Source organism: Sceloporus occidentalis, unplaced genomic scaffold (assembly GCF_023333645.1).
Source record: "Sceloporus occidentalis isolate IW3139 unplaced genomic scaffold, rSceOcc1.0.p SCAF_2, whole genome shotgun sequence".
NCBI lineage: Eukaryota > Metazoa > Chordata > Lepidosauria > Squamata > Phrynosomatidae > Sceloporus > Sceloporus occidentalis.
The window spans coordinates 243,650,657-243,677,698 of NW_028316982.1; the positions used below are offsets into that span (position 1 = coordinate 243,650,657).

The following is a 27,042-nucleotide window of genomic DNA, read 5'->3' on the forward strand; positions in this document are numbered from 1 at the left end:
CAAACCGCTACACTGTGCCAGCTCTCGGGGACTAATCTACTAGACCAAAAAGCAAAATAAAACCAACACACACACCCCTCCAAATGAACGCATTGTCAAGAGAGTTAGGGCAGTAGCTCTAAGAACATAGCAATCAGGTGAAAATCTGTGTAAATATTCCATGTGTCATGTATTCAAGTTTCAGAAGCACAAGTGGGGTTCTGTATGTGTTGCTGCTGTGCACTGGTGCACATTATACATTTGTTTGCATTGCACATCCAAGTGCAATGTACATTTCGTTCCCTAATGATGCCCTTCACTAAAGAGGCAGCGTTGCACAACTACGCATAACTCCATAAGTGTAGAGTACAACTGCATCTACTCAATTTAGGGGTTTGGCCAATGTTTCTATCTGCATGTCTGTTGGCTACCACAACAACAACAAAAATGTTTGGATGGATATTCACCAAAATTTGAAGGTATATTTGGGATGGTCTGACTTAAAATACAGTCTACATTATATTGCATATAAGAAATCATGGGGGGGGGGGACTTTAGGATCACCATAATCCCCCTCCCCCGATAAAGAATAGTGTGTTTGGTGGCTGATGAAAAGAGACAGGCTTTATCAAGGGCAACTGATATTGTAGGGCAAAATGGGGAAGGCTTGAGCACCCCAAGAGATAGGCATTCATCCTCCAGAGCTATTGAAATGGAATGACAATTAATTATGGCTATTTGTTCTCCCATGAAAAACCAGCTAGTAATATAATAAAATACACACAACTATATCTGGAAGAGTCATGTACAAATGGGAGTGGAAACATCACTTTTGCCATTCCCATTTGTACATTCCATTTCTTTTCACATTCCTGCATAATAAGCATAGCTCTTAAAACTCTCTCTGCTGTGCAGCAATAACCCAAATTGTCCACCTTCGCAGCTAGTTTCTAATGGTCACTGGTAGCTTCCATATCTGGAGTGGTAACTCAGACCAGTGTTGTCATAATCATATCAATCAATAATGGGGCATTATTAGTCCTTAATATTTTCCGGATCACAAATTTAAAGTACTTTAACAATAAAAATGAGATTGGTTATGATGACCAGAAATCTACACTGGCATACACAAGGGTGGCAGGAAGAAAAAGACAATGGGCACAGCAGATGAAGGCAAGTAGGACAAAAGAGACATAGGTTGCTCAGAGCCTGAAGTTTTTGTCTATTTTTCCTCACCAGCATTTTAAAAAGTGCAGCCATGAATGCAGTGCACCAACAAGATTTCAGCCAAAACTTCAGCTATGGACCCAATAATGAATGATGCACACTGGGTTTAGGAAAAATTCCTATGGTTTATTCAGCCCTCTGTGTTGCCTGCTATGCAAGGCTGTTCCCCAATTATATTTTATTGGTATGAAATATTAGTTGATCCTGAATAAATTTGCAGTTTAATAACCCACTAGGTGTTAAACTGTGCATTTTAAAATTTTAAGAGCCAAATTGCTACAAAGTGACTGTATAAATAAAACCTTTCTCCATATCAGCTCTTTTAGTGCCCAGTTTATCCACAAGAGGGGGATGAAGACTTGGAGAACATTTCCTGCAATAGTCTAACCAACATAGCCAGTGGCCATACTGGCTAGTGGATTTGAGGAGTTGAAGTACAAAAAGAAATTTCTGAATGATAGACTCCGTATAATATTGACTGATTGATTTTAATAATGTATATCCAGATTTTTCTTAGGAAAGAGAACTCATAGCAACATAGAATAACTAAGTAATTAGCTGTTTTTATTTGATTCTGAACTGCTTCATTATTGTTCGCAATTCTAACAGTGTTTAAATCTATGATGTTAACATTTTTTTTGCATTTAATGTATCTTGATCTGTTGAATGGGATAATGAATCTTTTATGTACACATAAAAGAGCATGGCCCTGAAAGGTGGCCTAAACATACATTAAATAAATCAATACACAAATCAATGAAGACACAGGAAAATTAAATATAAAATAAGGTTGAATCCCGACTCAGTCAGACCTATATTAGATTAAATATCACTGATGATATTATACATTGGCTACTTAGGCTGCATCTGCACTGCAGAAATAATCCAGGTTGATACCCCTTTAACTGCCATAGTTCAGTGCTACAGAATTCTAGGATTTGCAGGTTTGTGAGATATTTAAACTTCTCTGTCAGAGAGCACTGGTGCTACAAGAAATTACAAATCCCAGAATTCCATAGTACTGAGCCATGGCAGTTAAAACAGTGTCAGACTGAATTATTTCTGCAACGTAGATGCAGCCTTAGTTCTGTATCCTAAGTATGTGTAACTAAGCAACATCTCCTGGTCTGACCTCCCTAGTCCACCTTAACACTTAGCTGCCACATCAGGCAAAGGAGGTCTGTTCTGCTGCTGATTGGGATTGAGAGAGGTTGAGGTTTTCAAGCCCTTCCACTACAGAGTGAGGCTATGACAAGGAATGGCGACAGAATCATGCTTCTGATTGTTGCAGACTCACTTGCTGGTGTAAGCCCTGATATCCTCATGATCCAGCTATTTTGACATCACATTGCTGGATGCTAGCATGGGCTGTAGAGGCTGTAATGACCTACAAAACACCAGACAAGGTAGTACAGTGGGCCCTTGGCTTATGCGGAGAATCCGTTCCAGACCCCCCCCCCCGCGTAAGCCAAAAAACGCGTATGCTTGAGCCTCATTCACTTGAATGGGGCTTGTGCATGCAGTGGAGGCACAGGAGCACAGCGGCGCATGCGTTCCATTGGTGCACGCCCCATTCATTTGAATGGGACGCGCCGCCCTGCGCGCTCCCACGCAGCTCTCCGCAGGTTTGAGCGTATGCACTGTATTTTAAATATGGCACATAGACCCCAGGCATGTGGATGGCTGAAAACAAAGACTGAAGTGGGCTTGCTAAAGGATGCAGCCCCCGCTGCATATTCTGCATATGTTACAAAAACCAAAAGTCAAAGATGAGTTCTTGCCAACAGATCAAACAAGACTGGATTCCCTTTGATCATCTGTTGTGTTCCTAAATACCCTTCCTCTATACCTATTTTGGGCTATTCCATGTCTTGTCAATGTGTTGTAAGGTCAGTGAAGCTACCATCAATCAAATTAGTCTTTTTCATCTTCTGGATATCAAAGCAATCCACCACTCTAGAAACCTTTTTTGGTCCTTCTGAAGGACTATCAAGTCTTTGTTTCCCATGAAATCATCTTAGCTTGGGGCTAGTTTTAAAGTATAAATATGACCAGGAAAACCTAGTTTCCATGCCACAGTCAACGAGCCTGCTATGTCCAGTGGCCATTGCCCTCAGACTCCTGGTCTGAGCTGCTCCTACTTTCCATGGATCATTCTTCAAAACAGGTAGATATTACCCCTCAATCCAATCCTCAATCCCATTTTACTTTTCTGTTTTGGTTAGCTCTGTATGCTGGTTGTTAAGAGTGAGCCATTCTCGAATGTGTGTTCTTCATATACTTTTCAAGTAAAAGCTCTCTTAGTTTACCTACACCTGGAATCACCATCAGTGAGAATTGGTATAGTTGGTGCTTCTGTTCCTGATGTTACCTCCCTCTTGCAAGCCAAGCTAGACAATTTCCCAATGTATCAAAAATAGATTGCTACTAGTAGTGGAGGTTCTCCAAGTCTCGTACTTTTGTGGTTAACAGAAGGGAATTATCTTCTTACTTGTGCCTTGATTGTCAGCTGAACATACCTCCTTCACCCAATGCAGTTGCTGGATGTTAAGGTGGTGGTGGTGAGGACTGATGTAGTCTTAGTTTTACTAAAGAGCTAGTTACAGATATGCAATTCTATCAAATACCAACCCTCTGTCTTAACTCCCATTGCTTTCAATAAATCTAGTGTAAGCATGACTGAGTTCTAACCAACAACAACCGTCTATTACAATATTAAAATAACTGATTATTATTACAGAGTCGAGTCTGGACATAGCATGCTAGGTTTAGATAACAGCTTTTTGAAAAACCCAGGCTTTAGCTTTGTCCCTGAAAAGGTACAATGATGGGAACTCAAAGACATATTTGGGAAAAGCATTCCACTAAACCACCACTGAAAAGATCTTGTTTATCCAGTAGCATCATTTGGTACTGACACCTGGAAGAAGGGCTGCAATCGTGGATAAAAAGCACGAGGGGCACATGTAGCAGAAAGTAGTTCTTGAGAATAAACTGTATCCTGTCTAGCCCACCACTGCTGATCCCAAAATATTCCCACAAGTTACCATCTCCATTTTCAGGATGGTCCCATTTTAGTCAGTGTTACAAAATTACCTTGAACTTTCCGTTCATATTCATCCTGGAGTACGGCAATAGCAACTGTGTGGCTATTTTCCATCTCTAGCACTGCTACTTCCTGAGTTGCTGCAATATTATCCACCTATTTGCATAATAAAACAGCACAGTTAGACAAGCTCAAACTGATTTAGACAATTTAAAATTAAGATTAGACAAATTCATTGGGAATGATGGTACTGATAACTGCAAGTCATAATGGTCACAACCACTGGTAACTATTGGCTTCCATTTCAGGGGGTTCAATGAATTTACTCTGGATTTTTATTCCAGACTTTAAAGAAAGTATACAAAATGATGAATTTGGAGAGCAAGGCAGCACTTGACCCATGTGATCCTACTTGAGAGTATGTATTTTCCCTGGAAGAAGATTAACCATCCATTATGAAGCCAAGCCCTCCCTCCAGTCCATCTGGCTTGGTCCAGGCCTTGGAGGTAGAGAGGAACTGCTGGACCTCTTACCCTTTCCCTCCACCACTCCCTTCTCCTTCTGTGTCATGTCTTTTTAGATTGTAAGCCCGAGGGCAGGGAACCGTCTAATTAAAAAGACTGTATGTACAGCACTGTCTAAATTTACAGCGCTTCATAAATAAAGGTTAATAATAATAATAATAATAATAATAATAATAATAATAATATTTTCCTTCTCCAACATTCAGTGAAGCCACCCTCGTGCTAAGTATGCAACTAACTCAAAATTATAGTTGCATCACAAAAGGACAGGTGATCTGCCACAAAGTTAGATTTTCAATGTACTATAATTAGAGCTTTTTTATTGGAGAGATCTCATGAGATGGTAAGATGGGTAGAGCAGCAGAGATGCCTCCAGCTATTCCTACCAAAAGGGCTGAATTTACACCATTGTAACTCACTAACAAGATGACAGTCACAGCCTCCAGGGGGCTTTCATGCTTCTACATTAAAATATGCCAACATGTTACCCTCTTCTGCTCCTCTATCTTTTGTGAGTTATGGTTAGTTAAAACAGTCTTTTGCCTGATGTAGCCCTGATTTATATACACAATTCCTGACATGAAATATTGAACTCATGAACTCATGGGACAGCCCATGACATAATGTGTGGTTATTTATTGTGTTACATTCTCAAACATTACTATGCTACCCTTCTCTTTCTATTAGCAGGCAGAGATCTTTTTATCTGGGCAGGCCTTTGGGCTTTTAATTCATGTTGCAGAAGGTTCTTTTAATGGGATGGGATGTGCTTTTATCTTTTTATAATATTTTAAATGAGTTTTAAACAGTTTTAATGTGCTTTTAATAGAATTGGGTTTTTTTTTACACTTTTGTATTACTAAAAAAATTTTTTTAGCTGTACTGTGTTTGAATTTGTTGTAAGCCACCTTGGGCCCCATGCCAGGACAAAGGCAGGATATAAATTCACTAAAATATGGCCAAGAATCTGCATGGGACAATAGCTATGATGGTGTAGCTATGCTCCATCTACTGATCTGAAGCCTAAAACCCACCTTAATAGCCAAGCAACCGTATCAAGTGAAGGAATTCTCTGGGACTGGCAAGTGGGGCGCTGAAAGATGATGTGTCCAGTAACCTTCCTGTGTAGTCCTGAAGCAACTCCTCATCATAGTGCAGCTCACTGGTAGAAGGGGGTTGAACACATCATCCTTCAGCATCCTGTTCACCAGCACTGTAGAACTCCTTTGCTTGGTATCTATGCTGTCTGGCTTTTAAGGTGAGTTTTAGGGGAATTTGTGATTGTGGCAATGGTGCCACAATTGTAAATGTAAGTATGAAACAGTTAAGAGGTCACAAGTCTATCTTATGACATCATAACTGCCTGACAAGATGCCAGACTATATAAATAAATAAGCCATCACCAACCTATCCCAAGCAATCAAACAGATAAAAGAGCAGAAAGGAGGAGTTGAAAACAAGCCATGATGTTCAGCTTAATGGTTTTAGAACTCCATAGCCAGCCAGTTTACACATAAAAGTCCTTTCCTTGGTGCTCAAATGAAACCACAATTGGCACCATCAGAGTTAGGACATGTTTGTGTTTTCACTTGCATTTTTACTATTTTAATGTTTAATGTTTTTAACTTTATTAATTGTTTAAATGTTATACTTACATGTTTGAAGTGTTTTTGTATTGTTTTTAATTTGTATTGATTTAAATTTGCTGTTACCCACCTTGAGTTCCTATATCGGGATAAAAGCAGGAAAATAAACAAACAAACAAACAAACAAATAAGTAAATAAATGTGTTTTGAGAGTGTCTGTGTATTGTGTACTTTCAAGTTGTTTCTGACTTATGGTGACTTTAAAGCTAACCTATCCTGAGGCTTTCTGGACAAGATTTTTTCAGAGACTTTCATGTGACTTGCCCAAGGTCACCCAGTGGGTTTTATGGCTGAGTGGGGAACTGAACCCTGATCTCCAGAACCATAGTTCAATACTCAAACCAGAATGTACACTGATGCAAAAACTTTGGTATATTTGTGTCTGCCTGTCAATTTCATTCTCCAAAGGCTTTGTACCAAATCCTATGCCACTAAAGAAAGGAAAAATTCTTTGCCAGCACTTCACATATGCAGTGTATGGGTGCAGCAGTGGTGAGACGAGAGTGACTCAAAGGGAAACTAATAATTAAGACAGACATAATGTACTTGGCTTTGCAGTATGCATGGCTCTAAACTGCTGACCAGGTTTTCCACCTAGTAGACAAAGGAGTTTATCACACGGGAGGAATTTCTCTTAATTTCGAATGAAAAGAAAGTGGGGCCAAAACGCATTCACGAGAATTCGCTAGTTCATTGAATTTACATAAATTCAAATTGCATTCGAACTGACTCCCCATTGCTCGAAAATAGCTTGCCATTGCCCGAAATTGTGTGTGGTAGTCTATCACGCAATAACGTGAAAACCCATGATTTCATTCAGACTGACTTCCCATTGCCCAAAATTGCGTGTGGTAGGTTATCACACAATAACGTTAAACCCCATGATTGTATTCGGAATGCCTTTGATTCAACTTCCAATTTCCCTTGTCTGATAGACTCCAAAGTGAGCATCCCATGACTGACCTGTTCTTGATGCTGAGTCCTGATCTTGGTAAGCTGCGTCCGGTGATCTTCTTGCAAGCGCTCTATTTCGGCACTATATTGCAACTGCAGCCGTTCTTCAAGTGCTTGCAGTTCTCCTTGTTGTTCCCAGCCGAGCTTCCTCAGCTTATTCTCAAACTTCTTTTCCAGCTCCTCTTTCTCTTTTTGTAATTTCTCATATTTTGCTGCATTGAGGGCTGCAAGAGAAAAGAACAACTTATTAAGGCTCCAGAGAGAAGCCAGGAGGACTAAGCAGATTTCCTTTACCTCCGCTCCAGTGCCTCCAATAAGGAGGAGGTAAGCAGGGTTGTCTAACATCTTATCCCAAGCTAGGAAAAGTTACTTTTGGGGACTGAAGCTCCCACAATCCCCAGCCTCCATAGCTGGTGGATACCCCTCAGGCTGAGTAACATTATCCTCTCAAGATAGTTTGCTGCCTTAGGTAAAGGACAAGATGGCATGCTGTCCCATTTTATGTACAAACACCAAGTGGATTGGCAGATAAATAGGCCTTCACTATTACTGAATGGACAGCATCCTCCATCACACCAGAAGGGAGGAGACTAGTTTAGAGGTGCACAGAGAAGACACTCATTATGTATTGCTCTGATTCCAATATTTTTTCGCTACTTCCTAGTGTTAGCCATTTGAAACACCTACCTCACTCTATGTAATGGAAAGGCTGGCCTGGCTAATGGAAAGGCTGGCCCATCAGCCATGTATGGTGGCCATTCTTCATTCCCATCGATTAACTCACTTCATTAGTTTACTAGTTCTCAAGTGATGTAGGAGACCACACCTAGAAGACGTTCTTTCCATTAGCATAGATCTGGATAGAGCTTGGAAAAGTTTTTTTTTTCTATTTCAACTCCCAGAATCCCTCCCCCAGCTAAAATAACCAATGGCCTTACTGACTAGAGAATTCCAGGAATTAAGACTTAAATTGAAAGAATACAATTTCTAAGCTATGGAGTGTGTCCAAAGGAGGGAGACTAAAATGGTGAAGGGTCTGGAAACCATGCCCTTTGAGCAATGACTTAGGGAGCTGGGGATGTTTAGCCTGGAGAAGAGAAGGTTAAGAGGTGATATGGTAACCCTGTTTAAATATTTTAAGGGGTGTCACACTGAGGAGGGAGCAAGCTTGTTTTCTGCTCCAGCAGAGACTGAGACACAAGCAATAGATGCACGCTATAGGAAAAGAGATTCCAGCTCAACATTAGGAGGAAGTTCCCGAGAGTAAGGGCTGTTCAACAGTGGAACACAAACCCTCAGAGTGTGGTGGAGTCTCCCTCCTTGGAGGTCTTTAAGCAGAGGCTGGATGGTCATCTGATGGGCATGCATTGATTGAGAGTTCCTGCATGGCAGCGGGGTTGGAGTGGATGGCCCTTGTGGTCTCTTCCAACTCTATGATTCTAATGAGAACACTCGTTGAAAGAAATTGCATGACTTTCTTTCTTTCTTTTTTTAAAAGGATGGTTTCCATAACCTCACAGAATCACAGAGTTTAAAGACCTCAAAGGAAGGAGAAACCTAGATACCAGATTCTGCAACCAAAGCTATTTATTCGGTTTGAGTTTATATATAAATTCATCTTGAGAATGTTAGTGGAATGAAGCTGGTCAAAATCAGGTAGAAAATGAAAGTGTCTCCTTCTGCTTTAATAGGGAATTATGACTGAAATCAACAGGAAATTTAAAGCTAGAAAAAATACAGTAGGAGGAAACATGTGTTTCCATTGAACTTGCAATGTGCCCATTCCTCTGTATCTTTTAAAATGATGGTGAAAGAAAAGGAATTGATGGAATATTACAAAGTGTGGTGATGGTGGATACTGTTAGAATGCAGGCACAATCTTGCAGAAGGAACATTTTTCATTACTCCGCCATGGGAACTACAAGAGAGAGATATGGTGATCCTAAGTAAAGGGGCAGGCTGTTGTGTGTCTTTGGACAAGCTTAACATTTTGCATAGTGGAGGGTGGAGAATGCAGTATTCTGAGGCTCAAGAGTTGTGATGACAGGCCTGGAATCTGACCATGAGAGACCATGAACCTGACTTGGATTGTGAATGAGGAAAGACCAACTGCCTCAAGAAGCAGATACTGGGAGCCTTTGACAAGGTCTGTCATGATATTCTTGCAGACAAGCTGGAAAAATGTGGGCTAGACAATGTGACTGTTAGGTGGATTTGTAATTGCTTGACCTGCTGAACCCAAAGGGTGCTTAACAATGGCTCTTCTTCATCCTGGAGAGAAATGACTAGGGGGGTGCCACAGGGTTCTGTCCTGGGCCCAGTGCTATTCAGCATCTTTATCAGTGACTTGAATGAAAGAAGGGCATGCTTATCAAATTTACAGATGACACCAAATTAGGAGCAACGAATAGCCCAGAAGACAGGATCAAAAGTCAAGATGACCTTAATAGATCAGCCAAAGCTAACAAAATAAATTTCAACACAGTGAAATGTAAGGTACTGCACTTAGGGCAGAAAAATGAAATGCATAGATATAGGATGGGGGACACCTGGCTTAAGGAGATGACGTGTGAAAGGGATCTAGGAGTCCAAGTAGACCACAAGTTGAACATGAGTCAACAGTGTGATGCAACAGCTAAAAAGGAAAATGCGATTTTAGGCTGCATCAATAGAAGTATAGTGTCTAGATCAAGGGAATGAACAGTGCCACTCTATTCTGCTTTGGCCAGGCCTCACCTGGAATACTGAGTCCAGTTCTGGGCACCACAATTCAAAAAGGATGTTGACAAGCTGGAGCACGTCCAGAGGTTGATCAAAATGGTGAAGGGTCTGGAAACCATGCCCTATGACGAAAGACTTAGGGAGCTGGGTATGTTTAGCTTGGAGAAGAGACAGCTAAGAGGTGATATGATAGCCCTGTTTTAAGTATTTGAAGGGGTGTCACATTGAGGATGGAGTTAGCTTGCTTCCTGAAGCTCCAGAGAGTAGGACCTGTAGCAATACATTCAATTAGAGGAAAAGAGATTCCACCTCAACATTAGGAGAAATTTCTTGACAGTCAGAGCTGTTTGACAGTGGAACACATTCCCTCAGAGTGTGGTGTGGTCTCCTTCTTTGGAGGTCTTTAAACAGAGGATGGATGGCCATATGTCATGGATACTTTGACTGTGAGTTCCTGCATGGCTGGGGTTGGACTGGATGGTCCCTGTGGTCTCTTCCAGTTCTATGATTCTATGACTCTAATAACAAACGTATTGTTTCTGTGTGGATCTTTCTGTAGTAAAAAAAAGTCCACTCACACATAAGAAGGTTGTATTAGGAGGCTCAGGGGTTAGCAGAAGTAGCAAAATAGAATGAAATTAAAATATTTTTTAATTTAAAATCCTTTAGCAATTCCCACCCCACCCCCCACCCAATGAAAATCAAGCATGTTCAATAGCCATAGAATTCAGATTCAGATTCACTATTGAGAGGAAAAGCATGGAAAATTAGGCAAGAAAGTAGAATAGCATGTGCTGGAAGATGGCATGCCTAGGAAACAGGAGCCACAAACAGGCCCACTCTATTTTTTAAATGTCTACATTTATGGGGGGGGGGGGGGGAGACTGCTTAAACTATAGTATAAAGAAATTGGTATGCCTACCATTGCTGCCCAAGGTGAAGAACTACCACACTGCACCTGTAGAAACTGACCACAATGGCAGCTGAATTTCATTTAACACTGATGAGAGAACAGGATCATCTATCCCATTTGAGAGCTGCCCTGCTCTAAAGTAAGGGCCTCATAGCCTTGTCCTCCCAACAGGAGGAAATGACCTGTATGCTCAACATACCCTTCTCAATCTGTACCTAAAGTGACTGCTCCACACTGCTCAGGGATGATTCTATTGCTTACAGATCTGACAAGCATGTCTCTGTTACACAGAATCGCTCAATCCAGGAAGACAGGTTTCTCTCACAGAAAAAAACAACAACAATCTTTCACACACAGCATCTATGCACACTAAAAATGCATGCATGAAACTTTTGTAGCCTTTTGCAGACAACTTGCTATCCGTAGTTTGACTGCTATAGTCAGGGATGGAGAAGAAAATACTCTTTAAACATTCTCAGGTATTTATGAGCAGCATAGATCTTCTATTTTAACCCCCCCCCTACATTTTACTGATGGACAAAGCATGCTTCTTGACCTCATGAATACAGGGAAAAGTCCAGGTAAGTGCTCATCCAGCAGTTAAGGGTATGGAAGCAAAGGGTCTAGTTTCAAACACAACAACACAAAATGCAAAATAAGACAGCAGCTTTTTCAGCTCCTGTCATTTGTGCATCATGATTTCCCAAGAGCTGGCTCAAATTTTTTCCACATTTAAGGCCACTGGATTCAAAGGAAAGGTAACCTGCTTGCCATCTGCAGTCTGGCATCTGCCACACTCAAAATTGTTCTACACATAGAATTAAATATGCAAACAACCCCCTTGATTATGATACAATCTATGCAGCCTGTATTTCTGAGCAAGGTGCTACATACCATCAAACAATAAGCATACCAGCAGCACTTTACTTTGCAATTTACACATTAGTTAGCTGCTAGAGCCAGTGCCTGGTTGTTACAAGACAGCACTACTCAAGAGCCTAATGAAGCAGAGGAGATTAAAACTCTCAGCTCAGAACCAATCTATGACTCCTAAAGCTCATATGGAAACTTCGACAGCTACAGGAAACCCCACCAGTGTCTGCTATCACAGTAAGAAAACACAATCAGCATCCTTTTAAAGGAGAGCCAAGAGAGTTCATTCATTTCCTCAGTTAATGGCTTGCTGGCTGGGTATGACTTCCATAGAGGATGACATTTTATTGGACTGACAGGAGACTCTGGGTTAAATCGCAGCACTTGTCACCACAATGTTTTCCCAGCACTGAGCTGATGTGATTTCCCTTTATTTCTGACCTACTGGCAAAGGCCAATCAAAACACATTTCTCCTTATAATGGGAGGAAAAACTAAATGTCACAAGTGGTAAGTCTCTTCTGTTCCCATTGGATGGAACGGTGCAATGGTCAAACCCAAACAGCCCAAGTGTTTCTGCATTTCCTGACCTTTATTCTCAAGAGGAGCATCATTCCTCTGAGATACCAGTACCATACATTGCTTAGCTATGAGCTGAAGCAAAGTCTTCAGTTTTAACTCATTCGTCTAGCATTCCTTAGGTTGCATGCTGTTCAGTAGTTATGACATTTGAGCTGGACTTAAGATCTCATAGCTGCTATAGATATTAATGATCTAATCGTAATTCCCCTAAACCTACTCTTTCAGCCTGGCAATGACCCAGCCAAAGGGTAGTGGAGGCACAACAGACTGGGGTGTTGGAAATCTACACCTACATGACTCTCCTAGATCAGAACAGAGCTTTCTCACTGAGGCCCCATTCATACTGGCTTAAAAGACATGGAGGGAACTGGGATGATCCGGATGCCCCTCCCCCGAATCGCTCCGTTAGCAAGTGCCCACTACAAATTTGAAATCGAATGCATTTTGACAGAAATCGAATGCATTCTGTCTGCCGGCGAGGTGGCCGCTGTCAATCAAGCGATTGTCATGGTGACGTTTTGCAGGGCATCGGAAAGTGTCCTCCCCCTCCTCCCTTTTTTTAAAGAGCCAGGCACAGGGTTAATTTTTTTATAAACCTGTGGGCATTTGGGTCAGATCTGCCCCGTCCCAGGCAAAGGATGGAATTGTCATGCATTTTTTTATGCTTTTAAAAGCAACATTTGTAGCTTTCCCTTTGTTCCAAAAAATTGTTTAAAAATGTAACACTGATTGTAAGTGAGGTCTTTTGCAACATTGTAGCTTCCCCCTCTGCTGAACTGACCCCTTTCCTCCTGCTTACACTTTGCCATTGCCTTCCACTGAGGCTGAGAGAGAGTGACCTCATGGAATCAATTGGGAATAAATGGGAAATGCAGCGCATTAATAATAATAATAATAATAATAATAATAATAATAATAATCCAGGAGCAAGAGGAAATAGCAAGCACACAGACATGTCACCCCCCCAAAAATGCGCATAAATGCTTCTGCTGCATCCATTTCCCTACATCCCCCAGCCTTGGCAATCCTCCTCTTCCTCTTCCTCCTTCCTCCTCCTCCATCACTTTCTCCATCTCCCCCCCCACCCCCAGCCCTATGCAGCCCAGGCTCCCCTTTTGCCACCTGTCACCCTTAGCATCCACCCTTTGGGCTCTTTCCTCCTCTCTCTCCCCTCCGATGAGGGGCAGGAATGCTCTAACCCATGGAATCATGGGGATTTATTGGGAATTTATTGGGAATAAAGGGGAAATGCAGTGCAGGCATTCTGACTGTAGCATCCGCATATAACAGTAATAATAACAATAACAACAACAACAACAATAATAATAATAAATAATCCAGGAGCAAGAGGAAATAAAGCACAAGCAAGCACACAGACATGTCACCCCCCCAAAAATGCGCATAAATGGTCAAAAATGCGCATAAATGGTCAAAAGAGGCTGCTTGAAAAGGGGGGGGTGTTGCTTTGATTGGGGGTTGGACTGGATGTCCCTTGGGGATCCCTTCCAGCCTTGGGATCATGAGGGAGAAGAGCAATGGGGAGGCTGCGGGAGCGGGAAGTAGACCACCCCCCCTTTTCCCTCTGACACACACACACACACACACACACACACACACTCACACACAGAGAGAGGAATCTCTCTCCCTGCTTCAGCTGCTGGAGGTCTGCTGCTGCCTGGCCAGCGACCCTCCTCCTCCTCCTCCCGCCATCCCCTGGCTGCCAGGCTGGCTCTCAGGGGAGCCCCTCTCTGGGTGCCAGGCTCCAGGCTGGAAGCGGCTGCCTCCGTGGGCATACAATGTGCCCTCCTGGGGTTGGCCAAGTCCCCCAGCAAGAGAGGCGGCCTTGAATGGCCCCGGAGGGAGCAGGGGCCAGCAGGAGAGCAGGAGGAGGAGGAAGAGGAGGAGGAGGAGGAGGAGGAGGAGAGCATCCCCTTCCTCCCGGCGCCAGGAGCCCTGCCTGCTCTTGCCCAGCAGCAGCCCTTCTTCTCAGGGCTCTTTCCTCCTCCCCCTCCCCTCCGATGAGGGGAGGAAATGCCTTGCCCTTTGCCCACCCTCTGACCTAAATCCCTCCCTCAATTTGCCTCGATCGTGATCGAGGCAAAGTTCTCATTCCCAGGACCCGGGGTTTTTAAAAAGAAACGGCATTTGCGCCGATTTCAAAAGACCCGCGCTAGGGGCCATTTAACACGGAACGGGTGTGCAAGCTCCTGATTCGCTTGTGTGAGATTCGGGGTGAGTAGGAACTTCACGTGATTGAATCGGTTTCAGAACCGATGTTTTTTGTAATGTGAATGGGCCCTAAGTCTTTCCCTAAGTCTGGTTATACACCTGACTGCCAAGCTACAGCAACAATAAGGAATAATGTCTGACATAGTGCATGAACAGGATTTCCCTTTTAAATCTCCTATTTCAGTATCAGATGTAATTACTTAAACTAGGGCAGGTGCCATGTTTGGACCCTACCCTGCAATTAATGAGTCACAGTAAAAGGAATATAAATCTTTGCTTACTTAATTTCTGTATGTGAGAATGAATAATTTCAATTGTTTTCTCCTGAGTGGATAAGATGAGAAATTATTTTCACACTCTAGGACTTCTTTACATAAAAAAATCCTTTATGCAAAAAAATCTTTTTGGCACAAAAACAATACCTTGTATATAAAATACATTGGTTTTGTGTGAGCCCAAGTCATTTTCTGAAAAGTATGTCTCACTATGTTGACTCATCCTTTCTTATTAAGCAGAAGAAAATGTGCAGCTGAAATCCTGTTGGTGACATGTCCACACTTGGCATTCATATGTGTTTTTTGTATTATTATTGTGGATGGGAGCATCTAGTACCTCCTTTGTGTAACAACTCCATCCTTGTACAAACTACCTGCTACCACCACACTCTTCCCACCACCATTCATTTGCTGGTAAAAGGTGGGGTCAGCCAGGTAGCATCCATCTATGTTTCTGCGAACAGAGACACAAATATTACACAATCCTCCTGGACTTCCTGAGGACTCCTGAGAGGTTTAAGAGGATGCTATGAACACACTGCAAAAACACTGACAGATGCTGCCTGTTTGTTCCATAGCCACTAAAATTATGCAGTTAACTTTTTCCTGAGTTACCTTCTGAGTTACATGCAAGTGATTTACATTTTCAAAAGTAACTTAGGGAGTGGGAACATCATCTCCATCCCAACACCTTCACAAACACGGTTGGTGGGAACACGAGAGAGGGTCTTCTTGGTGGCTGCCCCTAGACTCTGGAACTCCCTGCCCAGGGAGATAAGAACGGCTCCCTCCCTGATGGCTTTCCGCCGGCAGGTGAAGACCTACCTGTTCAAACAGGCTTTTAAGGAATTACTATAAGGACAGGCTGGAATGTTGGACTAGTTAAATCATTCTTTTTAATGTACATCATTTATTTATTTATTTTAAAAATGTTTTTAAATGTACATTTTGTTTGTTTGTTTGTTTGTTTTTTAATGCTGTGAAGCCGCTCTGAGTCCCAGTCCTGGGAAAAGAGTGGGATACAAATAAATAAATAAATAAATAAATAAATAAATAAATAAATCTGTTTGGTATAAAAAGGAACATACTGTATTCTATAATTTTTTGTAGGTTTTTGGGGCTATGTGGCCATGTTCCAGAAGAGTTTATTCCTGACGTTTTGCCAGCATCTGTGGCTGTCATCTTCAGAGAATGCTAACCTGGAAGAGAATGTGTGTGTGTTTGTGTGTGTGCATGTGTGTGTGTGTACACACACACACACACACATACTGTGTGACTCTGGGTGAGGAGGAGTGATTCCCATGTTAATCTGAGTATTGTTCTGTTGCTGGTGAAATGTCAGGAATAAACTCTTCTAGAACATGGCCACATAGCCCGAAAAACCCACAAAAAACTATGGATGCCTGCCATGAAAGCCTTTGACTTAACATAATGTATTCCAGTTTTTTTAAAGGACAATTTTAATTATTTTTAGGGGGATATAGACAGGATTGCCTCCCTTCCCCCAGATTTTGTGCCATTTTATTTTTTAAAAATCCATGGTGTTTGAATGAACTACATGCAGCTTGCTGGGAAATGGATAGGAGGTGGAATGTAGAGAAGAGATGATGCAGATCAGTGGGGAAAAATCAACCTCACAGCTTGCTAGATACCCTCTATTAGCCAGGCACTTTCCTGATGTTTGTTGCTGTTAACTGAGTCGATCTTGATCCATGGCAACTGTGAATGAAACATCTCCAAGATTCCCTGTCCTCCACTACTCTGCCTAGTTCCTGTAAACATAGCTGTGACCTCCCTAATAGAGTCCATCCATCTAGCATGTGACCTACCTCTCTTTCTACTTCCCTCCACCTTTCTTAGAATTATTGTTTTTTCCAATGTATTGTGCCTTCTCATGATGTATCTGGAGTACAGCAGGCTATATTTTGTCATTTTGGCTTCCAGTGAGATTTCTGGCTTGATCTGCCCAAGGTGCTGGCATGCAAATCCCCCCATCCTCAGCCAGCAATCAGATTGTGCAATTTAGATGCATCTGGTGGTGCAGAACATGGCAGCCCGGCTGGTCACTGGTGCCCCCAGGACCAGCCATATAACACCGGTTCTGAAAGACCTCCAATGGCTGCCCATTCGCTTCCGAGCCCAATATAAGGCGTTGGTAATCACCTATAAAGCCCTAAATGGCTTGGGCCCGGGATACCTGAAGGACCGCCTCTCCCCATACATTCCGCCTCGCACCCTCAGAACGTCTGGGCAGCAATTACTGAAGGTGCCTGGGGCTAGGTTGGCCTCCACTACACGGAGGTCACTCTCCACAGCTGCCCCAGCCCTTTGGAATACGCTGCCCACCGAGCTCCGCTCGTCTACCACCCTGGCCCAATTCAGGAAGGATTTAAAGACCTTCCTGTTCCAACAGGCATTCCCCGAATAAAAATCCTGTGGGCCTCCCTCCTCTTCCGTGGCCAAGAGGTTGGGCTATGGGGCTTTTGTTGGTTATTTTTCTGTAGAATTATTGTATTGTATTTTAACTTTTGATGTGTATATTGATTGTATTTTAATCCATGTTGTAAGCCGCCCTGATTTCTAGAAGGGCGGGATATAAATAAAAAATTTATTATTATTATTATTATCTGGAAAGTACCAGGTTGGGGAACTAACTAAAGAGCACTTCTAAAGAAGCCAGCAGCCGATGTATGTCATGCAAGAGTGTCCACTCAAGTATTTGTATGCCATTCCTCTGTTAACCCTGCTCTTTTAAAAAAATATTAAAGGTTTACATAACAATAACACTAGTCATTAAAATGTCACCCCATCCAATGAAAATGTAACAAATTAAACTTTGAAGCTTACCAATGGTTAATGAAATACATTAAGTTTTTTCTAATGTTCCAACTTCAGCTCTGGACAAGTTCTCCCCCACAAAAAATAAAAATAAAGTGAAGATAGTGGCAACTGCTTAGTTGTTTCAGTCAGTATTTCTTTGCTGAACCAACTCAGGCTGTTCATAGCATGATCCTCAGAGGCCTGCCCATCCCTGTAAATTTATCAAGCTAGAAGGCAGTGGGGACAGGCAATGGCACTCCCTGGGGACAGTTCAACACTTAGGGTTGCTTAGAAGTGATGAGCAAAGTGACTACATCAGCTGCTGAATGGAATTTGCCTGGTGCATAGGGCCATTTTTACTTCAATCAGGAGACCAAGATGGTGAATCAAAGATCTTCCTTTATCAAAAGAAATGCACTTTTGGCTCACATTGTAACAGTCAGAACCCCAATCCCATGTTTTGTAACTCTAATACAGTTTCCAGAAAGTTTGTGAAGCTCCTCATACATTGTGCATGTGCTGAGGTAATTTCCCACCAAGCTATGCATTTCAGAGTGATATTTTGGTTATTTCTCAGGTCAGGCATTAAGACGGGCCATCTACAGTTTTCTTCTGAGTGAGCAACTTATTCTGTCTGGAAGACCCAGAACTTTTTTGTTCCAATGAAGAGGATGTAACTTTTACTTGCTGCTAGCTTAGCGATTTCTGGATGAATTCCCTTTTAGCCTTGACAAATATTATGTCAAAAACTATAGCACCCTATGCAAAAGCCAAATTAAAGCCATGTTAGATTCACCTTTGCTGCCATCTTTGTTGTCTGAACCCAAACATACAACACATTTTTGGAGTATGAAGAACAGAAGCAGCCGCAGCAGTAGCTGTTTTACATCAGGACATGGAATAATTATTTCTTATGAAAAACAAGGAGGAAATGATGGTGTCAGCCATGGTGGGTTCCACAGTTTGCCCCATCATGATAGACCACCAGGCAGCAACTTGACTGTGGACATGTGAGAAATGCTGAGCTAATTATGCTTGTACGTAATAACATCTGTGAATGTTGTGTCTCATCAACCTAAGGGTGACCTGAGTTTCATACTTGGCTTCTATGAGAGGGACAGAACACAATTCAAAATACAGCGATATAGATTTGCAGACCACCATCTGTGAATAGTAAAGATAATGCATGATTAGTTCCACTGTGCACGGTTATGAACCTGTCTCTGTAACAACGAAGAGGTAAAATTATTGTTCCCCGACAGGCCATATAAACCTGTCACGGGCCTTAAGATGATGCTTTCTTAGATCTATGCATAATGTCTGATGTCATAGAACAAGAAATAATAACCTTTTTAACCAACATCTGTAAGCCGAAAAGGACATTTTGAACACAGCTTATTTAGTGCCCTACTTACCAACTTCATCTTTGATGTTTGCAAGCTCCACCGAGAGCTCCTTTTCTTTCACAAGGGCGCTTTCATTCTGTTCAAACAAAGAACACAGGCGGTCACTTGGTTTTATGCTTGTTAAGCACTTGCATGTGTTTGCTTGCTAAATCCAATTAAATAAGCTGTTTGGCTCTATCCTCCATAGTCACCAAAGTCAACCCAAAAAGCATGATATGCCCAACCATGATTTCTGAATAGTAAAACATTAGGTTCACCAAGTTGCTTCTTCTGGAGTGAACTCAGTCACATTCACCATGGCTATAATAACATATTTTTTTGTGGATTTTTCAGGCTATGTGCCATGTTCTAGAAGAGTTTATTCCTGATGTTTCACCAGTATCTGTGGCTGGCATCTTCAGAGAATGCTGGCATGGAAGAGATTGGTGTGTGTGTGTGTGTGTGTGTGTACACACACATACTGTCTGATCCTAGGTACGGAGGAGTGATTTCCATGTTAATCTGTGTATTGTTCTGTTGCTGAATGGCAAGGGAGGATATGCAAATAGGATTACTGTTTAATTAGTGATCATTGTCTGCTGGGAAAACCCTTGACCCTGGGTGGTTTTCATTTGCATTTTGTTAGGTCTTGATTTTAATGTTTTTCAGGACTAGTTGCCAACCTTTGCTAACATTAAGGGTTTCTTCTTTCCTGTTGAAATTGTCTTTGTGTTTGTGGATTTCAATGGCTTCCTGTGCATTCTGACCTGATAGTTGTTGGCATGGTCCAGAATTTCAGTGTTTTCAAATAGCATTATATGTCCAGGATGGTTTGTAACATGTTCTAGAACTTTTGTAGATTTGAGCCTTCTTCCTCAATGCATACATGCATCTGAGGAAGGAGGTTCAAGTGTATGAAAATTCAGGCTACCAATGTCTTTCTTTAAGTTAGTCTCAAAGATGCTACAGGATCCCTTTGAATACTGATTTCCCAGATTATCATGGTTATGCCTTTGAATTCTACCACCTGTGAGATAAATTAGACTTAAAGAAAGAATTAAAAAGAGTATCTGACACAGTGGTTTTCATGGCTCCATTGGAAGTTGAATTTGAATCTCTCAGATCTATGCTCAAAACACTGACCACCACTGCAGAGGTAGACAACTTCAAATACCCTAATATTTCTCCTAAACAATAAATTAAAATAGTATATAAAGAGAGAAGCAAGATTGCCAGCATTGCACATACAGTATGCACCTGCCAGACTGACTACGATTTAGATTTAGGAATCTAGAATCAATTCATGGTATTATTTTGTCAGTTTCTGTGTGGAGGGTGTATGGATGGGAGGGGTGAGAAGTCAATTACTTCTCAGAACTTCAAATGAGCACATACACGAAATGACCTAAAATGTATTAATTCTGACAACACTGGAAACATCCGTTAGATCATAAAAAGATTTGAGAGGAAGATATTTCACAAGGGATGTATGAATCATCAGAAGATGCTGAAGTGAAACCCACTGGAGTGTGATTTAGCATAATAGATATCAGAGGCAGTAGCACAAAAGGGCTACTTTTGTGTGTGTGTTATGTCTCACCATGTGAAGGATGAGATTATGAACTAAATGCTGGGAAGGGATACCAATGATTAGAAAATAATAACTAAGAAGCTACAAATCCATCCCCAAATAGGAAAACAGTTATGGATTTTCAAGACTGCAGTAGAACAGCTTTCCACAAACTTGCATCCTCCAGATATGTTTGCTAGGGATTCTGGAACATATCTGGAAGGTACAGCTGTGACCAAGCTGCACTACATGAAGTTCAGAAAAAGCAACTTGATAAAAATAAGTGAAAAGGAATTACAGTCATGCCTCCATTTTCATGGAGTTGAAATCCGCATCCCTTGCCTGTTCAAATGTGGCAAACGGACAAAATGGGGTGCGCACTGCCATTCAAGCCAGTGGGACTCTGGAAAGGACCTAGAAATAAAGTACATGTACAGTGATTATGGTGATCAGGGATATTTCTGTGTCCATTAGCCAAAAAATGTTATGCATTGTTAAATGTGACTGAAAAATGACTTGATTCAGTGGCCATGATTCTATACACATTTAGTGTAAATATATGTCAGCTGTTGTACATCAGTTTGTTCAATGTGCGCCAAGGTCTTCTGTTTATCTATTTTTCGGTTGTTGAGCAGTTCTTCGCCCACTGAGTCAAAACACAGAGAGAGGGCTCTGTGTGTATTTGTGAAACAACTAGCTGTATTAGGGACCTCTAAGAAAACATAAGTATTTGCACATCTATTTTTGCACTTAAGCACTGCTCCAATAGGATTTCAGTCAATGCTTACATTCTGAAGAAGGAGTGAAAGTGGTGGTTCCATTCACAATAATTAATGGCTGGTACTCTCTATGGTGGAAGACCCCACCTCTACTAGGTTCAGGGCCCTCACCCCAATCCCTGCAATGTGGCAGCCTTGGATGATTATTCCTCAAGCTCTCCTGTGTTTGGATCATCAGTCCCACAAGAAGAAACCTGTCCTCTACAGAGCACCAAGCATGGGCCAGTCATCAAAGTATGGTTGAGTGTGCATAAGGAGAGGAGAGAAGATGCTGCAGATGAAGCCCTGGAGGGAGCCAGTCATTGATCGTAGAGTCACAGAATCAAAGAGTTGGAAGAGACCACAAGTGCCATCCTGTCCAACCTCCTGCCATGCAGGAACATCAATCAAAGCACCCCCAACAGATGGCCATCCAGCCTCTGTTGAAAGACCTCCAAAGAAGGAAACTCCACCACTCTCCAAGGAAGTGTATTCCACTGTCAAACAGCTCTTACAGTCAAGAAGTTCCTCCTAATGTTGAGATGGAATCTCTTTTCCTGGAGTTTGCATCCATTGTTCCGTGTTCTAGTCTCTGGGGCAGCAGAAAACAAGCTTGCTCCCTCCTCAATATGACACCCCTTCAAATACTTATACAAGTCTATCATATCACCTCTTAACCATCTCTTCTCCAAGATAAACATAACCAGCTCCCCAAGTCTCTCTTCATAAGGCATGTTTTCCATACCCTTCATCATTTTGGTCATCCTCCTCTGGACACGCTCTAGCTTGTCAACATCTTTTTTGAATGATGACTTGGCTCACCTCAATTTTCCACCTCACCCAACCTGACACTCCTCCTCTGCTCCTCAACTTTCTCACCTGAAGGCAATAAGCCACCTACATTAGTATGCCTGCACAAGGGGCAACTGTTGAGAAGCAGCCATTTAACAAACAGTTGGTTTAATGTTAATAGTTAATTAAACAATTGGTTTAATGACACTACTGAATAAAGGCTGAATACTATTGCAGGGATCTGTGAAAAATTATTTTCAGTTTTTAACCAAAATTTATCCCTTTCACAGTTCCTGGAAATGAGCATGGAGCCCCCCCCCCCCAAAAAAATTTTGAAATTGGAAATCAGTACATTTGTGCCTTTATTTCATGCACAAAGAATGTTCAATAAACATATACATTTGAAAAAGTACATGAAAAAATGAATTAATTTAGAAAAGTGTGAATGAAGAGAAAATGGGTTCTTTTCAAAATGCACACCAAATGTATACACTCGTCCCTCCCTGTTTGTGGACTTCCCATTTGCGTTTTTGAGTTTCCGCGGATGGGAAGCCAGAAGGGACAAAATGGCACGCGCATGCAGGAGAATGCAACCATTATACTGAATGGGGCTTGAATATCCATGATTTTTCTATTTCACAGGGGGCTCCAGAACGGATCTCCTGCAAACTGGGAAGGACAACTGTACGTTAGAAAAATGCACACAGAAATACGTATGAGCAACCTTTCTGCCAATAAAACTCCAACCTCCTATCCTGATCCAAAAAGAATGTAAGTTATAATGCATATGGAGATGGATATTGGCAATATAACAATATGTGTATATCAGTCAAAGCAGAATTTGAAAGGCATTCACAATGTATGTGGGTTACACAAGGAACGCACAGTAGGGATGATAACTGCTCCATAGGCCTTACACTAAACAAAACACATTGTTTATAACAAACTTAGAGTTGTGCTATAATCATCCCACAGTGTCACATGAAACAGGAAAGCCTTGAACAGATTGGATTTTGTCAGCTCACACATTTCAATAGGATAGTTGAGAATTTCAAGTTTCACTTAAAAGAAATGTAATTTACAGAGCAATCCTGGGCACGTTTACTCAGAAGTAAGTCTCACTGTGTTTAGTGTACTTATTCCCAAGTAAGTTTGTTCATGACTGCACAGTTAGGGTCTTTATAGTGCAGATGATATAAATCAAATTCAAAAGCAACCTGGGGGAGGACAGTAATTTGAAATCACAAAACTGATAAAGAAAAGAATCAGTTACTTATGGTCAAAAGAGAGATTAGGAGAAGTTATAATTGATTTAATAATTTTAAAGGGGGGGAGGGAAGTAGATTTTTGATGTATATTGTATTGTATTTTATTGCTGTTAGCCGCCCCGATTGACCTCAAAGGGACAGGATATAAATAAATAATAATAATAATAATAATAATAATTATTATTATTATTATTATTATTATTGAAAGTGTGTTTTGTGTCAGATGAAGAACTATAACTACAGTAGCACCCATTTTGGATGGTCCAAACTTCATAATGTTCATAAAAAAGATGAAAACGTCCAAATAGGGAAGTGTCTAGAAAACAAGTTATCTTCGGTCTCATTACCTTTTGATTCGCTTCCTGTACTGATTCCTGAAACTGTTTCAGCAAACAGCACGGTTCCCACTATGTTTGCGCCATTCAAGAATCGGTGCAGGAAGCAACAGCCGCGGCTTCCCCGCCATGTCTCCCTCTGTCCTTCCTGGCCATACTGGGGGCGGAGGAGAGCAGTGTCACCAACAAGCCTCGAAGATATATCTAGAATGTTTTACCAAAATTCAAAATCCCCAGAAGTCCCCAATATTTACTGGAATATTCAGTCAAAAACCCCGGAAAGAAATTAATTAAATTCCCCAGATTCTGGGGATTTCCTGTAAATTGGCAATGCTGGAGTTGAGGCTGGGGCGGAAGGAGAGAGGCAGGCTGGGAGGACGGAGGACTGAGGACAGAGCATGGAGATATGACTGGGAAAGCCGCTGCCAGTGGAAACCAAGGCAGATTCGAATCTGATTCGATTCCGCTTGGATCCCACTTGGGCTGAATCAATTTATTTCCAAATAAATCAATTCAGCCCAAAAAACACCTCATTTTACCAGTGTCTTTTTGACAGGGGTTAAATAGGTAAAAATGGGTAAAAACCATGCCCCCCTTTCTGAATTGCTTAAGGGATTTGAATTAAGTGGGGGCCATTATGGTTTAAACTGGATTGAGATCTGGTTTAAACCATAGTGGGAACAGCCCCTTCATTCATCCTGTTGTGAGTCAAAGGGGCCAGCATTTGTTTATCTGAGATTGCTGGTTCAGCAATGTTATCTTGAACCTGAAATATTATATGAGAATGTCAATGTGTCTCAGACTGTTTTAGCCTGACTCACTGCATCAGTTTCCTTCACAGGTCACTGCATTCAGTGAATTATGATTTCTATTTATTTCTGCATTTTCTGAAAGAAAAACAACAACACTGTTTCCTGCAGATGTGAAAACACTCCCCAATTCTACAGGAGCTCTTTTGCCCCTCAGCTTTTGTCTTCTAAAATCCCAAGATTGCAATCTGCTTCTTTGAAACATCTGCTGAAATGAAACACAATGAAGAGATGATCAGCTCTGGAAAACTGTTTGTAGAAATCCACATTTTCAGGGTCTCTTTTAACCTTAAATCTGTTTTAGGCTTCAGTACTTTGGTTGCCATAAGATGGAGTTGGCTTGAAAGCACACTTCATTTGATCAATGTGTGAATTGTTGTATTCCTGCAAAGTACGGTTGGATTATAGCTTTTAATGTGTAGATAACTTTTGCCACTCCAGATTTCAAAAATGCTTTGAGAAGATGATTCTCGCAGCAATTTGGTGACCTTGGCAACTGATAGGGTTGTACATAAATATCACAATAAATTGCCTTGCATATTTTAACAATAGTATTCTCTCTCTCTCTCTGTTGAAGAAAGACGGGCAGACAGAAAATAATTCTTGTAATAAACCTCCTTTTTTTTTTTTTTTTTGCCTTGTTCTTCAGGTTGTTGTCACCCTTGCATCACTCATTCTTTTTGGGAACTATTTGTAGTGATTTCTTGGATCTGAACTAGGGCTCTTCCAAAGGTTTTGCCAAATGGGGAGTATGGTTCCCTGAGGTGGTCCTATGGTTTTAAGGGCAAATTTTCTCCTCTTTTAAAAAAAAGCAAAATAGAGCAAAAGTACCATTTCACTAAGACAGTAAGACACCTCTAAAATTTTTTTTTAAGAAGAGCAAAGAGAAGAATAGAATATACTATACTGTTCCAAATGATAAAGAAACCTACCCGAGTGCAGCTGATGCTGGGAATTACCAGAAAATAGCTTGGGACAACACAAATGTCATTTGGACATTAAAAAAACAGCAGCAGCAACAGCAACAACCACCACCACACACCAAAAACTACAGTAATAAATACTGTAACCTCCTAACACATTTGTCATGTCTAGAGAAGTTCTTACAGAGACATGACAAAAGTAGCCCAAATGCATTAAACAGAAAACATCCCTGGAGAGAATCAGAAACATCTGAGCCTATTATTAGCACTATTCATTCAGAATCTAGTTACACTGTATTCATTGGAACCCATTCTCCTATAAAATAACCAAGGCCTTGGAAAATAAGACATTCCAAATAAAATGAACAATATATGTTTTTCCTATTCTGAAGAATGCAAATGATGCAGTGCTGAGTCTGAATTTATCTTCGTCAAATCTGTAATTATACGACTGCATTAAGAATCTGAGAGAATCCATATTAAATGAAATTAGATGCCTGTCTAGTCCAGCAGTCCTCAGAGTGTGTGGGAAGCTTACAAAGATGACCTGGGCCCCTTTCATGACACACAATTAAAGCTTTAAGTGATTCTGCTTTAAGTGCCATGTCTACATCCTATGGAATCCTGCGATTTATAGTCTGAGGGGTATTAGAGCTTTTTGAAAGGTGGCAAAGTTTTTCATATAGAGAAACACCCATGTGAATAACAGCTGCAGTGTTTGACACTTGGATTTTATCTGCCCCCATCTTCCAACACTGAGCCTTCCATACTTGGAGTGTGAAATGTCCTTCATGATTATTAGTCTTTTTCTTCTTCTCCTCCTCCTCACAAATAATTGTTTTCCAATTTTTTATAATGCTTTTTGACAAAGAACTGATTATTAATAGGATTAGATGTTTGACCTTGGTATTTTTTTTCTGAAAAACTGGATAGGTATGGTGTCAGCTAATCTTCACATCAACCTCAGGTTACCTTGGAGGTGAAGTATATTTACAAAGCCCTGACATGTTTCATTATCTTATTACTATGGACTGTAGATGTGTGTTATGCCAATGTTATGCTGATATGAAATGAAAACAGCCTCTGCAATGAGTCAACTACATCATCATCTTCACCACCTTCACCATTAATGTGTTTTTTCTGGATTTTTGTCTCAATAAACAAAATTATTGCATGGGAGGTTTAATCTCAATTGAAAACCGACAAATTTACTTCCATTTATCTAATGGTGATGTATGTTTGCTTCCATGGGTGACTTTATAAATGCTAAATTTTAAGGATTAAGACTAAAATAATAGCTGTATATAAAATAATCTTCCATAAAAATGTATGAACAAACAAAGGAATAATTTATTTAGACTTTACAACCCTCAAGTAACTCATGGTTCAGTTAACATACTCTGGACCACTTTAT

The 27,042-nt window shown here is 41.1% G+C and overlaps 1 protein-coding gene across 2 annotated transcripts in view; it reads right to left on the reverse strand.

The window, feature by feature from the left end:
- The window catches only part of LOC149319899 (microtubule-associated tumor suppressor candidate 2-like), a 440,967-nt gene that overhangs the window by 17,868 nt on the left and 396,057 nt on the right, over window positions 1-27,042 (reverse strand). For both annotated transcript variants that reach the window (XM_089512562.1, XM_089512563.1), the window contains exons 8-10: window positions 19,204-19,270; window positions 7,386-7,600; window positions 4,303-4,408 (exon numbers count right to left, since the gene is read on the reverse strand). In XM_089512562.1, coding sequence (XP_089368688.1) covers window positions 4,303-4,408; window positions 7,386-7,600; window positions 19,204-19,270 — 388 coding nt within the window. The remainder of the gene's footprint in view (window positions 1-4,302; window positions 4,409-7,385; window positions 7,601-19,203; window positions 19,271-27,042) is intronic.